General features: G+C 40.4%; 3 protein-coding genes and 1 long non-coding RNA gene across 4 annotated transcripts in view; 3 read left to right on the top strand and 1 right to left on the bottom strand.

Annotated features, from left to right (window-relative positions):
- LOC146567009 (uncharacterized) overlaps positions 1–22027 on the bottom strand; it is a 435082-nt gene that overhangs the window by 237501 nt on the left and 175554 nt on the right. The window lies entirely within an intron of this gene.
- On the top strand, positions 3002–5064 carry LOC146567022 (monocyte chemotactic protein 1B-like). The gene is made up of 4 exons (XM_085285912.1): positions 3002–3133; positions 4505–4631; positions 4708–4766; positions 4926–5064. Exons 1-4 carry the CDS (start codon positions 3016–3018, stop codon positions 4994–4996), a joined length of 375 nt encoding a protein of 124 aa, XP_085142038.1. The 5' UTR covers positions 3002–3015; the 3' UTR covers positions 4997–5064.
- Positions 8594–10900, top strand: LOC146567021 (eotaxin-like). Its single transcript, XM_085286661.1, has 4 exons — positions 8594–8747; positions 10215–10341; positions 10412–10470; positions 10566–10900. The coding sequence occupies exons 1-4, from the start codon at positions 8678–8680 to the stop codon at positions 10589–10591; spliced, it is 282 nt and encodes a 93-aa protein (XP_085142787.1). The 5' UTR covers positions 8594–8677; the 3' UTR covers positions 10592–10900.
- Positions 13688–16624, top strand: LOC146567020 (uncharacterized). The gene is made up of 4 exons (XR_014893755.1): positions 13688–13864; positions 15762–15894; positions 15965–16023; positions 16115–16624. It is a non-coding gene; the product is annotated as an uncharacterized LOC146567020 (long non-coding RNA).

The following is a 22027-nucleotide window of genomic DNA, read 5'->3' as shown; positions in this document are numbered from 1 at the left end:
TATCAACACGCCTGTACCACAACATTCGCTTTCCTCGGAGCATCATTCCCCCCTTCCTTCTTTTACGTCTGTCTGCATGTGACTGACAACATGGTGCGCCCATCAAACTACATTCTCTGCCTGCATGGATTCTCAGCAGAACTGGCTGAAGATTCCGTCTCCCTGATGGCACAAGGAAGTAGTTTGTTCGCAAACAACACATTACTCCACTGCAGACCAACGTTGTGTCCTCTATGCTTGTTTCTAGTGTTGAGGTCATAGTGAGAGCAATGTTTTACTCTTTCTTTTACTCTTTTACTCTTTCTGCAGCATTTTGGATTAGCTGAAGGCTTTTCAGTGAGTTTTTTGGACATCCTGATAATAATGAATTACAGTCGTCCAGCCTGGAAGTAATAAATGCATGAACTAGTTTTTCAGCGTCACTAAGAGACAGGATATTTCTAACTTTAGAGATGTTGCACAAATGGAAGAAAGCAGTCTTACATATTTGTTTAATATGTGCGTTGAAGGACATATCCTGGTCAAAAATGACTCCAAGGTTCCTCACAGCGTTACTGGAGGCCAAGGTAATGCCATCCAGAGTAGGAATCTGGTTAGATACCATATTTCTAAGATTTTCGGGGCCGAGTACAATAACCTCAGTTTTATCTGAATTAAGAAGCAGAAAGTTAGCGGCCATCCAGGTCTTTATGTCTTTAAGACATTCCTGCAGTTTAACTAATTGGTGTGTGTTATCTGGCTTCATGGTCAGATAGAGCTGTGTGTCATCTGCATAGCAGTGAAAATTTATGCTATGTCTTCTAATGACGCTGCCTAAGGGAAGCATGTATAATGTGAACAGAATTGGTCCTAGCACTGAACCCTGTGGAACTCCATAATTAACCTCAGTGTGTGAAGAGGACTCTCCATTTACATGCACAAATTGGAGTCTATTAAATAGATATGATACAAACCACTGCAGTGCAGTACCTGTAATACCTACAGCATGTTCTAATCGCTCTAATAGGATATTATGGTCAACAGTATCAAACGCTGCACTAAGGTCTAGCACAGGGGTAGGCAACCTTTTTGATGACGAGTGCCATTTAAAATTTCCTCAGAAGTCAGTGTTCCATATGATTGCATTAGCAATAAATTTAATAATGTTCTATATTAACAGTTCACACTATATAGAACAACTTCATAGAATTATATTTGTTTGCAGATGTTGGCAGCTATCAGCGAATAGTTATCAGCTATTTTAAAACAAAAAGAGACACTTTTTATCCATAACAAGAACTCCATGAGAGCAAACGAACTGTACAACAGAAAATGCAAATGCTATTTATGGTCTCCTCACAACAATGATAAGAAAAATAAACTAAGCCAATATGGCATGTTTGTTAATACAGGGATACACATGTTAATCTGATCTCTGGTCTCCTTGCTGTTCACAATGCACACAGAGCTCTCCCGCTGCCCGCTTAACATTATCACAACAACAACAAACACAAGACCCATTACAAAATTTAAGTCGGCGGGGCGTGATTGCAGATGCCGTGCAGGTGCGTCCGCCTTCCCTGCACAGCACCGTAGGCCCCGCCCCACTACAACCTGTTTCTCCATCACCTGTTCAGCCCTGATGATTCAGTGAGGACATCTCCTGGTTTCATCTTCATGTTTCCCTCTCACCAGATATACAAACCAACATAATTACCAACAGCTTTTACAGCTGTGGCTCCAGCAAACATCAGCTGATACTAGAAATTAATATTAAATAAATTCTAACAACAGCTGATCAAGCTTAAAAGTGCTGCTGTTGTTTAGCGCGACATCCGCCGGTTTACGCTTTCTGGCGCAAAGTGAGCGATAAACAAACATGAGAGAAAAGCCGATCAGCTGATCAGCTAGCTAGTACGCAGTAAGAGTTATTGTAACTGACTGTAAAAACTCAGCACAACGAAAGTAAACTCCACCTAAACTTGGTTTATATCTGACTCAGATAGACTGCAGGTCATAACTTCTTACCTGAAGTTCAGTTCACCTGACACTCGGACCGGCGGCCGCCTCGGGTCTCTCCTCCTCTTGCTTCACCTTTCCCTCACCTGCTGGCCTCCACCACTTGCTAATGTTACTGAGTCTGTGGAAGCACCGCCATAGCCACCACCAAACAACTGAGTTAGTTTTACACACCAGCCAGCATCTGGCCAATCCACCACCTTTCATTGTTTATAACGTTACAAAAAAAACCAAAAACAAACATCGGCTCATAAAAACGAAAAATCACCATCGGCCCACCGAGTTAATGCCCAGTATGATCAGTCCAGCTATGGTCGTGCCATCAGTTAACCCTTCGCGTGCCTAGGGTTGCCGACCCCTGATCTAGCTGGACAAGTACAGAGATGAGTCCACTGTCAGAGGCCATAAGAAGATTATTGTAACCTTCACTAAAGCTGTTTCTGTGCTGTGATGAGCTCTGAAACCTGACTGAAACTCTTCAAATAAACCATTCCTCTGCAGATGAGCAGTTAGCTGTTTGACAACTACTCTTTCAAGGATTTTTGATATGAAAGGAAGGTTGGAGATTGGCCTATAATTAGCTAAGACTGCTGGGTCTAGAGATTTTTTGAGCCAACATCAAAACATCAAACATCACATAGGGAAGACAGGTCGGAATAGGTAACATTTAAAAAAATAAAATAAAATACACAACATCGGGTACAGGAGGAGAAAAAAAGGACTCTACTCAGATGAGTGGGTGGTTTAGATTCGTCAATAATCACAATGCACACACTGTTGGCATCAATCAAGCTGTAGACCATAAGACATGTCTGTGCATTTCCTAATGTGAGGCTATTTCTCGGAAAGCTTTCAGCAAGCAGTTGGCGGTTTGAAATATTAAAGTTTCTCTATTTAGAGGCGGAGGTGTGATTATGATACAACCACACACACAAATAAACACCTATTAAAATAACCCGCCGTCACTTCTTTTTCCTGCAAATCTTCCTACCCTTACCAATAAATATCCAAGCACTGATGAACTTTTTGTTACAGCCTGATCAGCAAATCGGACCACCGGTCAAAATGTCTGTGAAGATCCTCTCCATCACTCTCCTCCTGCTCTCAATGTGTGTGTGCTGCCACTCCTCTGAAGGTAACTGTGCTCTTACTTTCCTAAAGGACAAAAAGAGAGAAAGTACGTAAAACTGATTACACCATTGACTAAGGCGCCTAGCTTTCTTTGGTTTTATTGGAAATGACTACTCTGTAAGGACTCTCATAGTTCCTTTTACCATTAATCTTTATATCAGTCACATTCTTCTTGGTTAATCATCATGATATTTAAAGTATACATATTATGTATGAGGGTGAGAATTTCGGCCATCCAGGAGGGGCTCAGAGTAGAGCAGCTGCTGCTCCACATCGAAAGGAGCCAGCTGAGGTGGTTCGGGCATCTGACAAGGATGCCCCCTGGGTGCCTCCTGGGTGAGGTGTTCCAGGCACGTCCCACCGGGAGGTGGGCCCCGGGGCAGGACACGCTGGAGAGATTATATCTCTCGGCTGGCCTGGGAACGCCTCGGTATTCCCCCGGATAAGCTGGAGGAGGTGGCTGGGGAGAGGGACGTCTGGGCCTCTTTGCTTAGGCTGCTGCCCCTGCGACCCGGCCTCAGATAAAGCGGATGAAGATGGATGGATGGATATTATGTTTCCATAACTTACTATGCTGGCACAGTGTGCAGTGGTTTCTTTCAAGCTAATTCACTCTGTAGGCAGATGTTGATGCTGTTTCTGAGTGAACAGGGACATAGCCTCAGTTATAAAAGTAACTACCAGAATAGTGAGAATATGTGATTCACAACTTCAGAAAATCGGACTCATGAAGCTGTTTTTCATCAAACTCAAACAATTATTGCACACTTTCTGTAAATCCAATAAACTTCATTTCACTTCTCAGATATCACTGTGTGTGTCTCCTATATGATATATTTAACTGACATTTTTTATTGTAACAACCAACGATTTATACAGGAAAATAATGACTATTAACAACGTTACCCAAACTTTTGTATCCCACTGTATAATGATAACCACTGCAGCCAAAAAGAGTGCCTGACGAGCCAAGTTGTCAGTAAGCTGTTAAGGCTCGTCTGTACACTGTGTTCGTGTTTTCCTCCGAAACAATAAGTTACGTTGGAGCAGCCTTTCAACGCCTCTTTCTGTCTCTCGCTAGCAAAGTTGACCCAGACAACAAAGTAAAGCTAGTTTTTGGCTACGAGCCCGACACGGAACCCGATGTATTGGCCAGAGGTCCCTTTACTACGGTTCGGAGCTGCGGACCTGTTTTATATACGTGCGGCATAGTTTTCTATGCGAGATCACTGCAAAAAGTACCTAATGTTGGGAACAAAAAAGGCCATTAACTTGCATGACTAATATTTGTTTAATGGTGACATTGGCATTCACTTTGATTTTCATAAAGACTTTTCTCAATCCAGAAATTAATTTTTAACCTTCTTCCTCTCAGCTCATCGTCTTCCTACAGTACCGCGACCATGCTGCACTAGCGTCACCCAACGCGATTTGAGCACTATGGTGATGGGACAAACGTATCGTGAGCAGGCTGCATCAGGTCGCTGTGTGAAGGCTATAATGTAAGTCAAAACATGTTGTCCTCCAGAAAAACATAAACACATACAATCTGTATGACCTTCTCTCTTTTATTTCCAGTTTCAACACAAAGAAAGAACAGCTTTGTGCTGATCCAAACGCTCAGTGGGTCAAGGATCGTAAGTCATAGAAATACAGACACACAGAAATACACAAAAAAAAAATATTTGCAGAGAAAATTCAATTCAATTCAATTCAATTTTATTTATATAGCGCCAAATCACAACAAAAGTCGCCTCAAAATCTGAAGCTCTCCTTTCTCTTTCTTTTCTCTACAGTCATTGCCAAAATGATAAAGGTGAACCAGGGAAGCACCTGTCTGCTACATCAGTATTTTCACCATCTTTAAAGGCAAGATGGTGAACTCATTGGAGTTCTGGCTTTGTGTCTTTTTTCTTGCTCATATATGAATTTCTTGTTGTGTTTTTATGTGTTTACACAAAGTACATTTTGGCTTTAAAAAACTACATGAAAATAAACTTTTGTTTTATAGCACCAGTTTGTTCTTGTTTTTTGAATGCACACCAAATTCATAAAAATATCCTGATACATTCCCAGAATTAGATTCCCTTGGTGTTTTCAGTTGAGCTCAATAATCTAGTATTATGCACTTTTATTTGAGTTACGTTTGCCCCTTAGGGGTCCTGAGACGGATTGGCACGGGTTTAACAAACTGGTGGGACAATCCTTGGGGATATGCTTACGATAGCTAGGATGGTATCTGTGCTGTGTTCAGCAGCAATGCCAGGCTATCCGACACTTCTACTGGGGAAGTAGCACCAGCCCTAATGTAGCATAGCCAACTCCCATTTTGTAATGAAGGATAGATTGTACAGAGTGAGGCGTTACACTCCCACTGCAGAGAAACACACCCAGTTTTTGGAGCCTAAAGCCCACTGGGAATTAATCTTCCAGGCAGCTCATTATAACCTGATATCTGGTCACAGAGGATATGAGAAAACTCTGGATCGAGTTAAAGGTCAATCGTATTGGCCAGGCATTCCAGGAGATGGGTGTCAGAGGTGTGCATCCAGCCTGGATAGCAGTTAGTAAACCAAATGACCATTCCAAAGGGCCTTTGTGTCCTGTTTGAGTGTATTGGTATGGACCTCATTGGGCTTATTTACTGGCATGCACAGGGCTATTGTTTTGTTTTAGTAGATCATACACAATACTCTGAACCAATTAGAATGTAGAGATACTCAGTGACCATTCATCTGACCAATAAAGGAGGCACATTAAATCTAATTGGACTAGTATATACTATGCTGACATTGATGAGCTAGTGGAGCTGAAAAAGACCTTGAAGTCCATGATTCATACATTAATTCAAGAGGGTCGATGCCACTGGGGTCGCTGGCTAGAACCTCTGTTATTTGCAGTGCAGGAGGTGACCCTGGCTTTCATGGGATTTTCTCCATTTGAACTCCTGTTTGTCAGGAAACCTCAGAAACATCATATGTTAAATCGATATTAAGATAGCGATTTGGGTTGGTATGTGGGACTGTAGACTTATATTTATAAAGTTAAATGCTAATTATATGATATGCGAGTAAAAGTAATGTAAGAAGCAGTGCAACAAATTACTTTCGCTTTCGAGTACTTAAGTAAATGTTTTTATTAATATGATACTTATAAATATACTTATTGAATTATTAAGTTTAATCTTCATTTAGAAGTCGTACTGGAGTTAGACACTCACACCATCAAATTAAGGAACATGTCTCTTACAAACCTATTTCCTACTAAATAAACAGGAAATATGCTTTTGTGGTTGTCTTATCTTTGGTTTGACTATTTCTACAAGTGTAGTTTAAACAGGAAGTAACATAAACTCAAATATGTATTACCATATCAGATAAAGAACGCAACCTAAGAAAAAAGTGCATAAACGTTTGTGGGAACAAGCAAAATAAAAAGAAAGAGGAATGGCACAAAGCAAGTTTCACAATCATTAAACTGATTATGTTGAAAGACTTTCATGACGGGCTTTTTAAGGCAGGTATGTACACTAAACCTTCCTCTTGCTACAAGAAAAATGAGAAAATGGGAAAGACAGCAACACGACTTTAAACAACCTCTAATTATTCCAGTTATGAAGTAGTAATAGATGAGGTAATAACACAAAGTTTCACTTAATTACCAGTTAACAATATAAACCTAACTTAGCCTACAGTTCCGAACACCAGCACCAATCCCTACCCTGATGAGGACTCACATAGTATTGTTTGGATTTTAACTTATGAACACAAAGCTGAACACAAAAAGTTAAGTTACTTCTAGGAGTATGAACAGGTAAAACCTAAGGCTGCACAACTGCCTGTTCATCACTGCCTTTGTTACCTGCTGAAGATCAGCGGCTAGCATGCTCTCAACTTCTTGGCTAGCTTTGTGTTAGCATGTGGTCTGTGCAGATGTTTGCAAAGAGCCCAAGTTACGTTGGCAATTTAATGCAGTTCTTCTGTCCTGGATGCAGTTTGCACTTTTCCATACTTTTGTGCTTTTGTGCAATAAAAATAAAAGTAATCTCCATATCTGTATTCCTCAAAAGCTGTATCACTGTACTGCACCACCAAGTTCCTCCTCCCAAACACAAACTGAAATCAGATGATTGCAGCACAAGTAAACCGAAAGAAAAAAGCATTTTGTTTGCCGATAGCTGCATATAAATCAATATAATTGTAACCGCAAAATAATTACTGAATGTAGTCCACTAACGGGTTACATTGCAGCATTATTGAAAAAATGCAATTCAGTAATGCGGTGTAACATGTTATTTTATAAGCAACTAAAAGATTCCAGAAAGAATGTCATTTGGACAGATGAGACCAAAGTGGGGATTATTGGTGATAATACTCAACACCACATTTGGTGAAAACCAAATACAGCATATAAGCACAAACTCCTCAACTGTCAATCACAGTGGAGGAGCGACTTGAGCTTGTAGCCACAGGACCAGGATCCCTTGCACTTATTGAATCAACCATGACCTCCTCTGTATACGGTCAAATGTGAGGCCATCTGTTTGACAGTTAATGTTTGCCTGAAATTTGATCATGCAACAGGGAAATGAACCCATACACCCAAAAACAGCCATGTCCACAAATTTAGGCCGAAATAAAAGAGCGCTGATGCACGAGGTGGGACATTAGTAGTGCACATCCTGTGTCAAAAATTTTTGACTTTGCATGTGTGTGTGTGTTGGAAGATTAACACAGTCGACACAAATACTTTTCTGTCACACACTTCCTCCAGAGCAGAGTGTGAAAGTTACCTGATCATCTGCCAAAAGTACACCTAAATGAAATAAGCAATGAGAGCGTTTCACTACTTTGTAAATGGTAAATGGCCTGTATTTGTATAGCGCTTTACTTAGTCCCTAAGGTCCCCAATGCGCTTTACACTACATTCAGTCCTCCACACATTCACACACACATTCACACACTGGTGATGGCAGCTACATTGTAGCCACAGCTGCCCTGGGGTGCACTGACAGAGGTCCTTTAGTTTTCAGTGAGACTTTAATGGCTTAAACAAAAGTTTAAGTTGTGGGGATTTATAGATGAAAAATAAGCAGCCAAACATTAACAAATCATGCAAATGTAAATAGATGTGCATCAGGATCGTTAAGAGGCATCATGACGCACGATTATTTTTCACTTGAGGCCTGCAAGAGATAAACACTCACAGTTAGTTAAAATGGAAAAACAATAATCAACGTGTGATTTAGATCCATCATTTGTGACAATACATAAACTGTTTGTATCAATTATTTTGTACACTATATTTAAGTGTCTGCAAACTTTGTGTGTGTTTCTTTGGAAACAGGCGAGTCTGTTGGTGGTTTGAAACACTCAGATCTCCCTGATAAGAGGCGGAGGTCTGAGATGCCACACCATGCACCACAAGGACTTGTTAAAACACGTCATCAGTTCTGCCTGTGAATGTTCCTGCACTTACCAATAAATAACCAAACACGAATCAACTGATATAGTTTCAACCTGATCAGTGAGCCAGACCACCGGTGAAAATGTCTGTGAAGATCCTCTCCATCACTCTCCTCCTGCTCTCAATGTGTGTGTGCTTCAGCTACTCTGCAGGTAACTATGCTCTCACTTTCTAATGGAAAACAAAAAGAATAAAATACATAAAACTGATCACAGCATGACTTTTTCCAACAATGGCTTCTAGCTATTTGTGATGCTGGGGTACACGTCTAACTTTTTGGCGGTTTTATTGGGTATGACCGCTCTGTAAGGACTTTCAGATTTTCTTTAATTTAGTCACATTCTGGTTGATTGGTTAATATTAACAATAATTAAACTATATATATTTTATTTCCAGTGACATTACAGAATTATGTTTTATGGGGTGTTGCATGCTTGGCATCATTTGCATCGCCCTTTTGACTGTCATAACTCAAACCTTACTATGGTGGCACAGTGTGCAGTGGTTTCTTTCAAGCTAAATCTGTAGCCAGATCTTGATGCTGTTTTCATGGGGGGGTTTTCTGTGAGGGGTGTATACATTGTGACCCATTGGTTAAGTGTGATGGTGTGATCTACAAGCAGGAAATAGTGACACAGAGACACAGAGTATAACATGATATGTTGCAGCTATGGGATAATTCTGTTCAGCGTTCAGCTACCTGCACCTCTTAATTCTGTCTTGTATGATTAAACATTATTAATTTTCAGTATAATCCAGTTTTATTCATATAATATGACATCACAGCAGCAGTCACCTCAAGGTGCTTTAAATTGTGAAGTAAAGATACAATAATACAAATAAAATTATATGACTCCCCATGAGGAAGTAACAGTAAGGAAGTAACCTCCTGCAGAACCAGGGTCAGGGAGGGGCAACCATCTGTAGGGACCTATAGGGTTGAGGGGTAGAAGACAGTACTACAAACATACTGTGAAAGAGATCCAGAGATTTAAAAATGCGTCATTAAACAGAAATTGATGTTTAAACACATAATAAGTGAGACTCTGAAGAAACACTGAGTGCATCATGGGAAGCCACTAACATGTCATGTTTTTCATATAATAACCGTTGCTAGCAAATTAAGCTTAATGTGTTTTCTCATTTTGATCCTCTGGAAAGGAATTTGGTGTGCTGTACTGGAGAATAAAAGCCAGAACAATCTGAGACTTCTGTTAAAAAGTGTTTATGGAAACTTTCTCAGTGATCCAGGAAACAAACACAAAGGAAACGATCACACACCCTCCATTATAGAAATAATAGAAATGTATATAAAGAGAGAGTATTGACAATATGTGATTCACAACCTCAGAACAATGTTCATGCACTGTTTTTATCAGAGACATTAGAAGACAGAAACATGGTTTATTAGTTTTCATATCCTTTTTTGCCTCTCTGTGACCTTCATTTTCTGTCGAAGTGTAAAAAAAAATGCTTACATTCACATAATTTCAGGTAACATTTGTCTTGTTTTGCGATGTAAGGAGTTTCATCACATTTTAAACCTGGAGTTAACTTTTGAGTTTCTAATCAGACTTTCTCAGGTCAGATAAATTTGTTTTTAACCTCCTACCTCTCAGGTCCACCTGGTCCTGGAAGTACACGCCCGTGCTGCGTTGATGTCACCGACATCAATATGAGCCCTGAGGTGGTGGGGGAAACATATCGTGAGCAGGCTGCAAGCGGACGCTGTGTGAAGGCTATAATGTAAGTCAGCACACGTTGTCCTACATACAAACATATACAATCTCTATAATTTTCTGTCTTTTATTTCCAGTTTCAACACAGAATATGGACAACTTTGTGCTGATCCGAAAGCTCAGTGGGTCAAAGATCGTAAGTCGTGCTAAAAATAAACACACACAGAAATAAACAATAAAGTATTTACAGAGAAAAACTAAAACTACTGCTTGTCTGTTTTTCCTCTCTAGTCACTGCCAAAATGAGGAAGGAGTGAAGTCTGTCTGCTACATCAGTATTTTCAGCATTTCCATCACCTTTAAAGGCTTATTCAAACCAGAGCACTTTCTCAGCCTGACTGTTTCAAAACATTTTTTTTTGTAGATTAATTTTTACTGTGGAGTAAACCTGTATTTTATTCACGCTGTTGACTTCATTGTTTTTTAATTGATAATTGGGGTTCAGGTTGCTTTGTCTTTTCTTTTTGTTTTTGCTTATTTGTGGATCTCTTTCTTTGCATTGTGTGTTTATGTGAAGAACAATGTGGCTGTGAAAAATAATATAAAAATAAACGTTTAAGCAAATATTTTCCTGCTGTTGTATCAGTGCCCACCAGACCCTCACAAAATGTCACACACATCGCTGAATGTATTCCACTAGTGCTTTAATTGAGGATGCTCACTGAGTAGACTGTCCAGGTTTTTAATAAACCTTTATCTTTTACCAAAGTTCATGCAGCTGACGAAAGAAAGAAGCAGAATTTTAGCAGATGATATATTACAGCAGTGAGCTTGAACTCTGTGTCAAAGATTCAAGTTGCAGTTATTTATATTAGTGATGGGATTTCCGGCTCTTTTTAGAGATCCGGCTCTTTCGGTTCGGCTCACTAAAAAGAGCCGGCTCTTTCGGCTCCGAACCGGCTCTTCAGGTTGTTTTGTTGCTTTAATTAATTTATTATTAACAATAATATAAAATTATGCACAAAAGGAATTACTAAGGTAAAAACAAGTGGTTTTATTTATATATGTTTATATATAAATATATGCGGTGGCCCCTAGAGACAAAACACGTACAAACTCCAAAACACATTTCTAGCATGAACTGAACTTCCAAAGCAGAGCTACTAGATCACTTAAATTACACAATTGAAAGCATGTGTGTATTGTTTGTGTATTTATACACAGGCACTCATATATATATTCAAATAATTTAAAAAAAAGTTCATTTACCTGTTATTACCACACACCAAATCCGGTCGTTGGTACTTGCTGGCTTGTGTAGCCACAAGATAACAAAGGCTCAACACTGCGCCCAGCATCCTGGAGCACTTCTGTTGTCTTTTGTACGTGTTTTGAGTTTTTATATGCTTCTGAGTTTTTACGTGCTTCGGAGTTTGTACGTGTTTTTACATGTTTTGGAGTTTTTACGTGTTTTGGAGTTTGTACGTGTTTTTACGTGTTTTGGAGTTTGTACATGCTTCAGAGTTCGTACGTGATTTGAAGTTTGTATGTGCTTTGTCTCTAGGGGCCACCGTAAATATACTTTTATTTATTCACTCCACATAAAATGTAATAAATAAATCATATAATACAAAAATCAACTATTCACATTTCAAGTTTTAACTATTTAAATTTTCAGCTTTTTCCTTTCACAAATTTAAAGTGAAAAGAACACAAAACACTGCAAACCACAACACAATTAAATATAAATTATAATATGAAAACTAAAAGAACATGCATATTCTCTGTCATATGGACCTGCATGAATAAACTTTCTCAATCCTTTATCATCTGCAACCGAAAATAGTTGTGGATGATTACTATACCTTTCTAATGTTGTTGTCCCTGCCTCTCTTTCTCTCTCTCTGGCTCTGTTCCTGTGCTACTGAGTGTAACTACCGCCCCTCCCCCCTCTGCCCAGCGTAAAGCACAAGGCCCGCGTGCAGAGTGAAGCGGGGAAAAAAGTGCGAGAGAGAGGCTGAGAGAAAGAAAAAAAACCAAAAAACCCACGTGACGGCTCGCGATAAAAAGTCGGCTCGCGTCGTTCACGTCAAAGAGCCGGCTCTAAGAGCCATTTCGTTCGCGAACGACCCATCACTAATTTATATGTCCTATCACCTTAAATCTTCACTCAAAGACAAGTATCTTTGACAGTGTATATATAGATGTATCATATATAAGAGACAAATATTGTTCCTTTAATTTGTTGGCATTACTAAATTTGGCTCAATGCTTACATATATGTGTAAAAAGCAAATGTACGAGCTGTGATAACTGTGTCTGATAGAATGAAGAGTAGACTGATATATTAAATATTCCTTTATTGGGTGAGAAAATCATACCATGTCATAACTGCTTTAAGTCATACTGAAAATCCAGATATGTGGAGGTATATGCAGCATGCGAACGCACAACCCTATCCATGAGGTGCAGGAAAAGGTACCTTGACTTTCTGCAATAAACACTTCTGGAACTTTGAACCAATGAGACCAGAGAAGACATTTTTTAGCTATAATGCACAGCATCACATCTATTGAAACTAAACACAGCGGGTGAGCACAAATAGAGCACAGCAACCACAGGAACAGTATTTCAGGGTCAAATGTGAGGCCATCTGTCAGAAAGTTTATGCTTGGCCTGTTGGGTCATAAACGGGGAAATGAACCCAAGTACCCCAAACAGCCATGCCCTCATATTTAAGCCTAAATAAAAGAAATAGAATGTCTAATGCAGCTATGAGGGGGGAAATTAGCAATGCATACACAAACCATTTAACATGTGATGTATTTAGTCTGTGTTAGAAACTGTTGATCTTTGCAAGTGTGTGTTGGAAGATAAAGACAGTCGACATGATCACATTTCTGTCACACATTTCCTGCAGAGCAGAGTGTGAAACTTATCTGATCATCTGCCAAAAGTTAACATAAATAAAATAAACAGTAAAAGTGAGTTCTTTTGTGTTTTCAGGGGTAAAACAGCTTGATGCAAACAAGAAACAATTAAATTTAAATTACGAGCAGAAGTCGAGGGAATTTATAAGAAAAAATAAGCAGCATAAAAGTCAGCCAGTCATGCAAATGTTAATAGATGTACATATAGGCTGTTTAGGGAAACCATGAATCACTGAAGAACAGAAGTCAGTGGGTGATTTAGATTCATCACTCATTACAATGCACAAACCGTTGTTCTCAATCATCAGGCTCTATCATAATCATCACCATATCTGAGTGTCTTTGAACTTCGTGTATATGAGGCTGTTTCTCAGAAAGATCTCAGTGAGGTGTTGATAGGTTGAAATACTGAATTCTTCCTGATAAGAGGGGGAGGTGTGATATGCCACACCCAGCACACAAATACATAGACCTATAATCACACCTCATCAGTTGTGCCTGCATGTGTTCCTGCACTTACCAATAAATAGCCAAACACAAATCAACTCGTAGATTTTGACTCTGATCAGTGAGCCAGACCACTGGTGAAAATGACTGTGAAGATCCTCTCCATCACTCTCCTCCTGCTCTCGGTGTGTGTGTGCTGCCACTCCTCTGAAGGTAACTGTGCTCTTACTTTTCTACAGAAAAATGAGGGGAAAAAAGAGATAAAATAGATCATTTGATCGCAGCAATGACTATCTCCAACAATGGCTGCTGCCTGTTTGTGAATAAGGTTCACTTCTGACATTTTGGTGGTTTATTGGGCAGGACCACTGTGTAAAGACCACAAACCTTTACATCAGTCATATTCTGGTATCTGCTCAGTCTATAATTGTGACATTTTTTATCCAGCATTCACACTCGACTTCTACCCACCAAGCATTCCTGGAAGCTGTTTTCTGGGCTAAGTTTTGTTAGTCAGTCATGGCATTTTAAAAGGCGTCCTTTACGTCTACATTTAGAAGAAGTCTTGGAGATTTCCTTTTTTTTTTAAGTACAACATTCACCTGACTTTTGTGTTCGATTGCTGGACTGACTGACAGCCACACCATATCCATTCCCGCTATACTGCTTACCATTAACAATGTTTGTACTATTTATGTTTTCTACTTTTGTTTTCTGTCACTTATGGGGTTATGTCTCACGTTGCGTTGCATGCCAGGCATATGTTGACACTTAAACTATCATAACTGCCAACTTATTAGTGTAGCACAGTTGGTGCAGTGGTTTCCTTCAAACAAATTCACTCTGTAACTACATCTCACTGCTTCATTTTAGTTTTTAGCAAAGTCATCATTTCAGTGGGTTTTTGGAGGGGTGCATACATTGTGACTCATTGCATAAGGCATGAAAGCAGAAAATGAGAGAGACACAGAGAGAGTATAAGATAATATCTTGCAGCTACGGGACAGTATTTTTCACCATTCAGTTATCAGCACATCTGAACTTTGAAATCTATGATTAAACATTTGATATATTAATCATTGTTAATAAATGGAGCTTAATGTTGGTTCCTATTCTCATCCCCTGTAAAAGAAATCAACATGCTTTGTTTGCAAATAATAACAAAAAAAGCAATTTAAGGCAGAATCAGTTTGGATTTGTTTGGTACAGCAGATTTCATCTTCAGAACATAAAGACAATGTTTCCCAACCGTTCATATTTCTATTTGATTCAATTTGGTTAAGAAAATAAATATAAGTAAAAATTCATCCTTGCAAAATTCCAGGAACCAGATTCCAGATGATATCTCCAAATGTTGGATCAAGTCTCGCCTCTGTTAAAATATATTTATGGAAACTTTCTGAGTGATCCTGATAACAGCACAAAGCAAACAGTGACGTACCGTCTGTTATTAACATAAGAACATTGAGAATATGTTCTCTATCATACCAAGACTGTCTCCACTCAGTTACATATTCGATATGTAAGACGTATGACTCCCCTTTGGTCACGGCGTGTGGATATTTCAACGTAATCCACCTTTCTCTATCATATCGAGACTATCTGTCCAGCTTCAGGCTGCTTGGAGACGCGTTCTGATCAAACCATCACTGATTTCATGTCTATGCAGCTATTTCATAAGTATGCTGTGGAGCATGGGCAGGCTAGCCGGAGTTTCTTTAAGAAATATCCACATGCTGCACAAATAGGAGTATGTAATATGCTTTTTTAATCAGAGACATTTCAAGACAGAAACATTCTTTAAAATCTGTGCAAGAGCCCTGCAACAGCTAAACTTAATTCTGGGCCAAAGTTGGATTGGTTTTCATTCATTTTTTCTTTGAATCCCAACGACTATAAAAATCAAAGTTAATTAACATAATGCCAAAACTGCCTAAAAAGTGCTTGAGGGTCCCCAAGTGATGAGAACATTGATTTGTTCCACTTACTTGTTGATTGATTTGGACAAAAAAATGCCTGTGCACTGTAACATAATTTCAGGTCACATATTAAAAGTCATCTTCTGTTTAGTGATATAAGACAAATCAGTTTTTAACCTTTTATCTCTCAGATACTCGAGTCCGTGGACCTGGAAGAAACCGCCCGTGCTGCGTTGGCGTCGACAAAGACAATATGACTGCTGAGGTGGTGGGAGAAACATATCGTGAGCAGGCTGCAAGAGGACACTGTGTGAAGGCTATAATGTAAGTCAGCACTTGTTGTCCTACATACAAACATATACAATCTCTATAATTTTCTGTCTTTTATTTCCAGTTTTAACACAAAAAAGGGACAACTTTGTGCTGATCCAAAAGCTCAGTGGGTCAAAGATCGTAAGTCGTGCTAAAAGAAACACACAGAAATAAATGCAAAGTATTTACAGAGAAAAACTGAAGCTGCTGCTTGTCTGTTTTTCCTCTCTAGTCACTGCCAAAATGAGGAAGGTGTGAAGTCTGTCTGCTGCATCAGTATTTTCATCACCTTTGAAGGCTTATTCAAACCAGAGCGCTTTCTCAGCCTGACTGTTTTAAAACATTAATTGATCAGGTTTTTTTTGTTTTTTGTGGTTTTTTTTCTTATTTGTGAATCTCTTTCTGTGCATTATGTGTTTATGTGAAGCACAATGTGGCTGTGAAAAACAATACAAAAATAAACTTTTGTATTATTGAGCAAATATTTTCCTGCTGTTGTTTGAATCGCCTATTGCATTCCACTTGTGTTTCAACTGAGGATGCTCGCTGAGCAACACTGTCCAGGTTTTTTATAAAACTTTTACCCAAGTTCATGCGGCCCACGATGAACATAAGTGGGTCGGCCCAGTGAAAAATCTTATTATATGAAAAAAGCACAATGAAAAACTTCATCTCAGTTTGCCAGTATGTTAAAGAAATACTCCTTTAGTTAATCAATAAAATGTATCAGCACAATTCTCCAGACAGAAAAGTTTTGTTATTTCACAGAAAATATCTTATTTTTTTCTCTTTTTTTGTTCCTCTGGACCCATTGTGAAAAAGAAATTTCTATAGTAGTCTTTTCTTTAAATGTTTGTCTGCTTCTTAACTACTTTGATGTAGCATGAACGGCCATGGGCAGGTCTGTGACAGAAGACCTGGAATTTTTGTTGTGCAGACTCTTCCTCTGGGACTCATGTTGAAGATCATGGGATCGAACATTTAAACTGAGGGGTGTTACAGCCCAAAGCTGCTGGGCCCCTTCCTTTGGTTAATCGTTTTTGTTATAATTAGCTTACGCAGCCCCCTCCTGGAGATGGCTGGACCTTCTCAGGCTGCCTTCCTAACCCAACTGCTCCAACCACAGCAGAGCTACTTATAAACTCACCTTTCTATCAGTTTCATTTTGTTTAACTGCATATTCTATCCCTGAGATATCTCCATATAAGAAAATGAAGTCGAATTTTAGAATTTTAGCAGACAGCAAGATATATACCAGGCAACCAAGCTCTCCTCATCACAGAAACTTGCTCACACAGCACACTATAAGACACAGGGCTAAATACCCAACTTGCTTGGAAGCTGGAAGTTGGTCGGGCTGCTGGTCTGGACGGGTCCCAATTTATAGCCTCATTTAGTTTTCCACCAATGTTCAGCCTCCACCTGCAGCTTACACAAGCGCAAACAACACAGAGAAAGAACAGCACCACCCTCAGGTGTGAGGAACTCAAACAACACATGACCTAGGTCATAACAGATGACACAAAACTTTTTTGTCAGTAACATATCTGAAGTCATTCTACTCTGCAAGGCCATCAAAGAACTAACATGCAGTTGTTAGTTGCTTGAAGTTTGGGAGGGTGAACATCAGGTAAACTACAGCACAGATTCTTTTCCATACAGGGGAGAGTTTAGCTCTTTGCTTTCAATCACTGCAAAACCACCACATGTCAGCCCTTCTGGTGGTATGGTTAACAAACCAGTCCTTGTGGTGAAGGCTACTGCCTTGTGTCACATCATAGATGTACCAGCTTAAGCCATGCAGTCCCGACATTGCCGATTCCTGTAAAAACAGGTGCTATTACTTGGATAGTATTTAGCATTTGGAGGGGTTTGTGGTTATTTATTGCTAAGTGCAGGAACATCCGAAGGCAGGGCTAATGCTATTTTTTATAGGTCTGTGTAGTTCAGTGTGCATCCACCCCTTATCAGTGAGACTTTAATATTTTCAAACCACCAACATCATGCTGAGAGTGGGTTTCAAGTAAGATATTTGTATATTATTCATATCGCCATATAGCCCAATTCACCTGTGCAGGGGCTCAGCTGGTTTGGTGGACGGAAGGATCGGCCTGGTGTAACTGGCTCCCGATGTGGACGTAACCAATAAAGGACGACGGAAGAGCCGCAGCGTTTGTGGGGTGTGGAAAACTTTCTGTGCACTTGCCCCAGATGGAGCAGCCACAGCCATAGCCAGTTAGTTTTTCGGGCATGTGTGTGAAGCGCCGAGTGTATTGAAGAAGAGTTCTTGTTATTGCAATTATTAGTTAGGACTTGAGAGTCTTTGTATTTTTTTATTCATTATTTATGTTAATCAGAATCAGAATCAAAGAAACTTTATTTATCCCCAAGGGGCAATTAAGATACAACAGAGCAGCATGACATTAAAAATAAGGTCAGGGCATAAACAGGTAATAAGAGATAAAAAATACTTAAATTATACAGTATATACACCGTTTTAAAATTAAAGTGACTGAATAAGTGAACAAATAACTGTAGTGACTAAAAGTGAATACCGTATTTCCCGGACTACAGAGCGCACCTGAATATTAGCCGCACAAGCTAAAATCAGGGGAAAATCCTGTTTTGTACATACCTTAGCCGCACCTGACTAAAAGCCGCAGGTGTTTCAATGTTGACTCATCATATGTAAGAGAATGTGCACAAAGAGAATTGTCAGGAAAGAGACGGCTGTTTGGAGACATCACTTTTATTAATATTTTGAAAAACAAGTTATGGGTGCATATTTGCATAACTTTTTAGGTATATGTACAAGTAGCGGTAATTACAAGTACGAAACATGTACTGTGCTTCATAAATGAGTAACAAATGTAGTACATAATAACCTACAGCACACCAGAAAAATAGATTCGGCCTACCTTTTAGGCTCAGGTGCAGTGACACGGCTTTAACAAGAAGAAAAGTCAGTCATTCACCACCATCTTCCTGCGCACTAAAACCACCAAAGTCCTCTTCTCCAGTGTCGGAAACGAACAGGCTCAGGATGGCTTCGTCATCCACTCTCCGCTTCTCTCCTTCGTTGTCACTTTCAAAACCAACCAAACAAATCCTCTTTGTCAGTGTCAGAGTCGAACACCCTCTGAAGGGCCGTGGTGGTGTCCTCCTCTCCATCATGCAACAGTCCAGCCCTTCGAAATCCGTTGGTGATCATGGATGTTTTCACACTTTTCCACGCTGTCAGAATCCAATGGTGGAGTTGAGCATAACTTGCTTTTCGCAAGTTTATCGCCGCTCGTCATCCACACCTCCCGCTGAACGCGTACCGCTACTTTGAAGTTTGCTTTTCGCGCTACTTCGTACGGCACTACGTTGCCTGGCGGATGGACATTTCACCAACATACCACTCTTGAACCCCGATCCTTCCGCCAGGCAACGTAGTGCCGTACAACAGCGGAACAAACAAAACAAATCCGCTCAAGGACAATCCTTAGAAAAGCCGCACCTGACTAAAAGCCGCAGGGTTCAAAGCTTGTGCAAAAAGTAGCGGCTTATAGCCCGACAATTACGGTATATAAAAAGAGTGTAGAGTAGTTTATGTTTCTGGTGTGGGAAATGGTCTTATTGGCTGGAGTTAAAAAGCAGAGTGGCTTTGGGGACAAATATGGCTCTCCTCCTCTCAGTCCTGCAGGAAATGCAGCGGAGGTGTCGCCCAGAGGGCTGTTTTGATGGTATATATATATATAAATCTATCAGTCGCTTGTTGTAAGATTCAGATAATTATTTTTTAAAAGCTAAATATTTTAAATGAGAATAAGAAAGAAAAGTATTTCTTTGTGCCCCCCTCTCCCTGTTAATGCCCTACCTGGCCCCCTGGCAACACTTTGCTAGACCCGCCCCTGCACAGTTACCAGCTGTCAGCTACTTAGAAAAGGATCCTGGTGTTATTTGTCTCTCAGAAACAGTTCATAACTTCCCCTCAACTCATTCATGTCACCTCAAAGGTAAACCTGTTTCTCCATCACCTGTTCAGCTCTGATGATTCAGTAAGGACATCTCCTGGTTTCATCTTCATGTTTCCCTCTCACCAGATATCCAAACCGACCAGCAGCTTTTACAGCTGTGGCTCCAGCAAACATCGGCTGATACTAGAAATTAACATAAAATAAATTTAAACAACAGCTGATCAAGCTTAAACGTGCTGCTGTTGTTTAGCGCGACATCCGCTGGTTTCCTCTTTCTGGTGCAAAGTGGGCGATAAACAAACAAGAGAGAAAAGCCGATCAGCTGATCATTGATCAGTTTCATGATTGAAGTAGAAAAAGGAGAGGGAGGGGGGAGAATGAGAGAAGAAGAAACAGCTGACAGCATAAAGACGCAGACTAAATCCAGCTTTGTGTCTTTTTCCATTCTAGCTGAAGTCCGGGACAAACTGTGTTCCTTTTCACCTCAATACGAAACGCGTAATATTTTCTCTGAATACGGAACGATTGCGTTTTTTATGGGATGGTTGGCAATTCTAATCAGCTTCAGAATCAGAATCAGAATACTTTATTAATCCCGAAGGAAATTAGGGTTACAGCAGGCAGCATGGCGCATGTGCACTTACAAAGGAACCTTCTGACCAACTTTACACAAACATCACATTGGGGAGACATGTCAGAAAGGTAGGCTGATAGGAAAAAAACAACGAAAATACATAACATGAGGTAAGAGGAGGAGAAAAAAAACTCCACTCAGACTGAGCTCCTAGTGGGAGAACAGTTTGATAACAGAAAAAACACCTCAGCACAAAAAGCACATGACTATCAATACACCATAGAAACACAAGACAAGCAACAGGGGCGGGTAAAGGGTAAGAGAGAGCCGGTGTAGACAGCGCATCCGGTCCTGCAGCATGTCTGCGCTGGTCCAGTCGACTGCCATCTTAGGGCACAAGCATTGAAGGCATTTGGAAAGGGAGGGGGTATCAGTGTGTGCATATCAGTGTATGTGTGTATGTGTGTGTGTGTGTGTGTGTGTGTGTGTGTGTGTGTGTGTGTGTGTGTCCAGAGTTCAGCTGAGACAGTGTCCTCCGCCCCGCCAGGCTAAGTAAACAGTCTTCCAGCCAACCCAGGTGGCCCTAAGTAAAAACACAAGACAAGACAAGACAAGGACATAAGAAGCTAAGCAGGGAAGATAAGGGCAGGAGAGGAGAAAAGTGCGACCGCCTTCGCTGAGAGCCAAAAGAGAAGAATTAATAATAATTAACGTTATGAACAAAATAAAGTTCAACATCAGTAACATCATAGCACCCACCCAGCTGTATACAAACTCAGTCATGCTAGCTAGTAGCCAGTACGAAAAAGTCAGCATAACGAAAATAAACTACCCCTAAACTTGGTTTATATCTGACCCAGGTAGACTGCAGGTCATAACTTCTTACCTGAAGTTCAGTTCACACTCGAACCGACGGCCGCCTCGGGTCTCTTTTCCTCCTGCCTCCCCTTTCCCTCATCCACCTGCTGGCCTCCACCACTTGCTAATGTTACTGAATCTGTGGAAGCTCCATGATAGCCACCACACGAAGTAACGAATAAAGAGCCTTTCTAAATACCAGTAACGATTAACGCGTTTGTCACGAGGGAACAGGGAGGACTCGGCGCAGACTGAAAACACAGAAAACTGAATTTTATTTACACACTCCCGGTGCTCTATATACAGGTGAAGGGGGCCAAGGTTCCCAGGGGTACAAGGAAGAATCTGGAAGTGTCCTGTCTTGCTCCGCTCCACACAAACAGAACAATGCACTTGGAAAGGTCCTTTCCTCACACACACCACTCTCACTGCGGCACTCACGAACAGGCTTCGGTGTCCAAACTTCCAAACTGAGCACGAAGAATCTGTATACAGAGATCAGGAATTAACACGGAAAACTTTCACGAAGAGAGCTCAAAACTGGCTTAGGCTGAAGTAGCACTGACGAGCGTTACTCAATAGTCCAGCGGCGAGGTGTTCTCAGTCACTGCCTTAAGTAGCGAGAGCAAACAAGGTGAGGAGCCACAGGTGATTGCTTGCAGGTGGTGAAGGCCAGGGGCGGGAGCCCATAATGAGCTCCGCCCAGACAGCAAGTAGAGAGAGAGAGGAGAGAGACAAAAGCAACACACAT

The sequence above is a fragment of the Mchenga conophoros genome, linkage group LG9 (genome assembly GCF_057382185.1).
Source record: "Mchenga conophoros isolate Kocher_MC1m ecotype Shallow Benthic linkage group LG9, M_conophoros_male_GT1.1, whole genome shotgun sequence".
Lineage (NCBI taxonomy): Eukaryota > Metazoa > Chordata > Actinopteri > Cichliformes > Cichlidae > Mchenga > Mchenga conophoros.
Note: the sequence above shows the minus strand (reverse complement) of the source record. Positions and strands in the feature narration are given on the sequence as shown.

Coding starts and splice junctions, on each gene's coding strand:
- LOC146567021 (XM_085286661.1), top strand. CDS start 8,678: ATGTCTGTGAAGATCCTCTCCATCACTCTCCTCCTGCTCTCAATGTGT. Junction 10,342..10,411: donor CGCTGTGTGAAGGCTATAAT/GTAAGTCAGCAC, acceptor TTTTATTTCCAG/TTTCAACACAGAATATGGAC. Junction 10,471..10,565: donor AGCTCAGTGGGTCAAAGATC/GTAAGTCGTGCT, acceptor TTTCCTCTCTAG/TCACTGCCAAAATGAGGAAG.
- LOC146567022 (XM_085285912.1), top strand. CDS start 3,016: ATGAACTTTTTGTTACAGCCTGATCAGCAAATCGGACCACCGGTCAAA. Junction 4,632..4,707: donor CGCTGTGTGAAGGCTATAAT/GTAAGTCAAAAC, acceptor TTTTATTTCCAG/TTTCAACACAAAGAAAGAAC. Junction 4,767..4,925: donor CGCTCAGTGGGTCAAGGATC/GTAAGTCATAGA, acceptor TTTTCTCTACAG/TCATTGCCAAAATGATAAAG.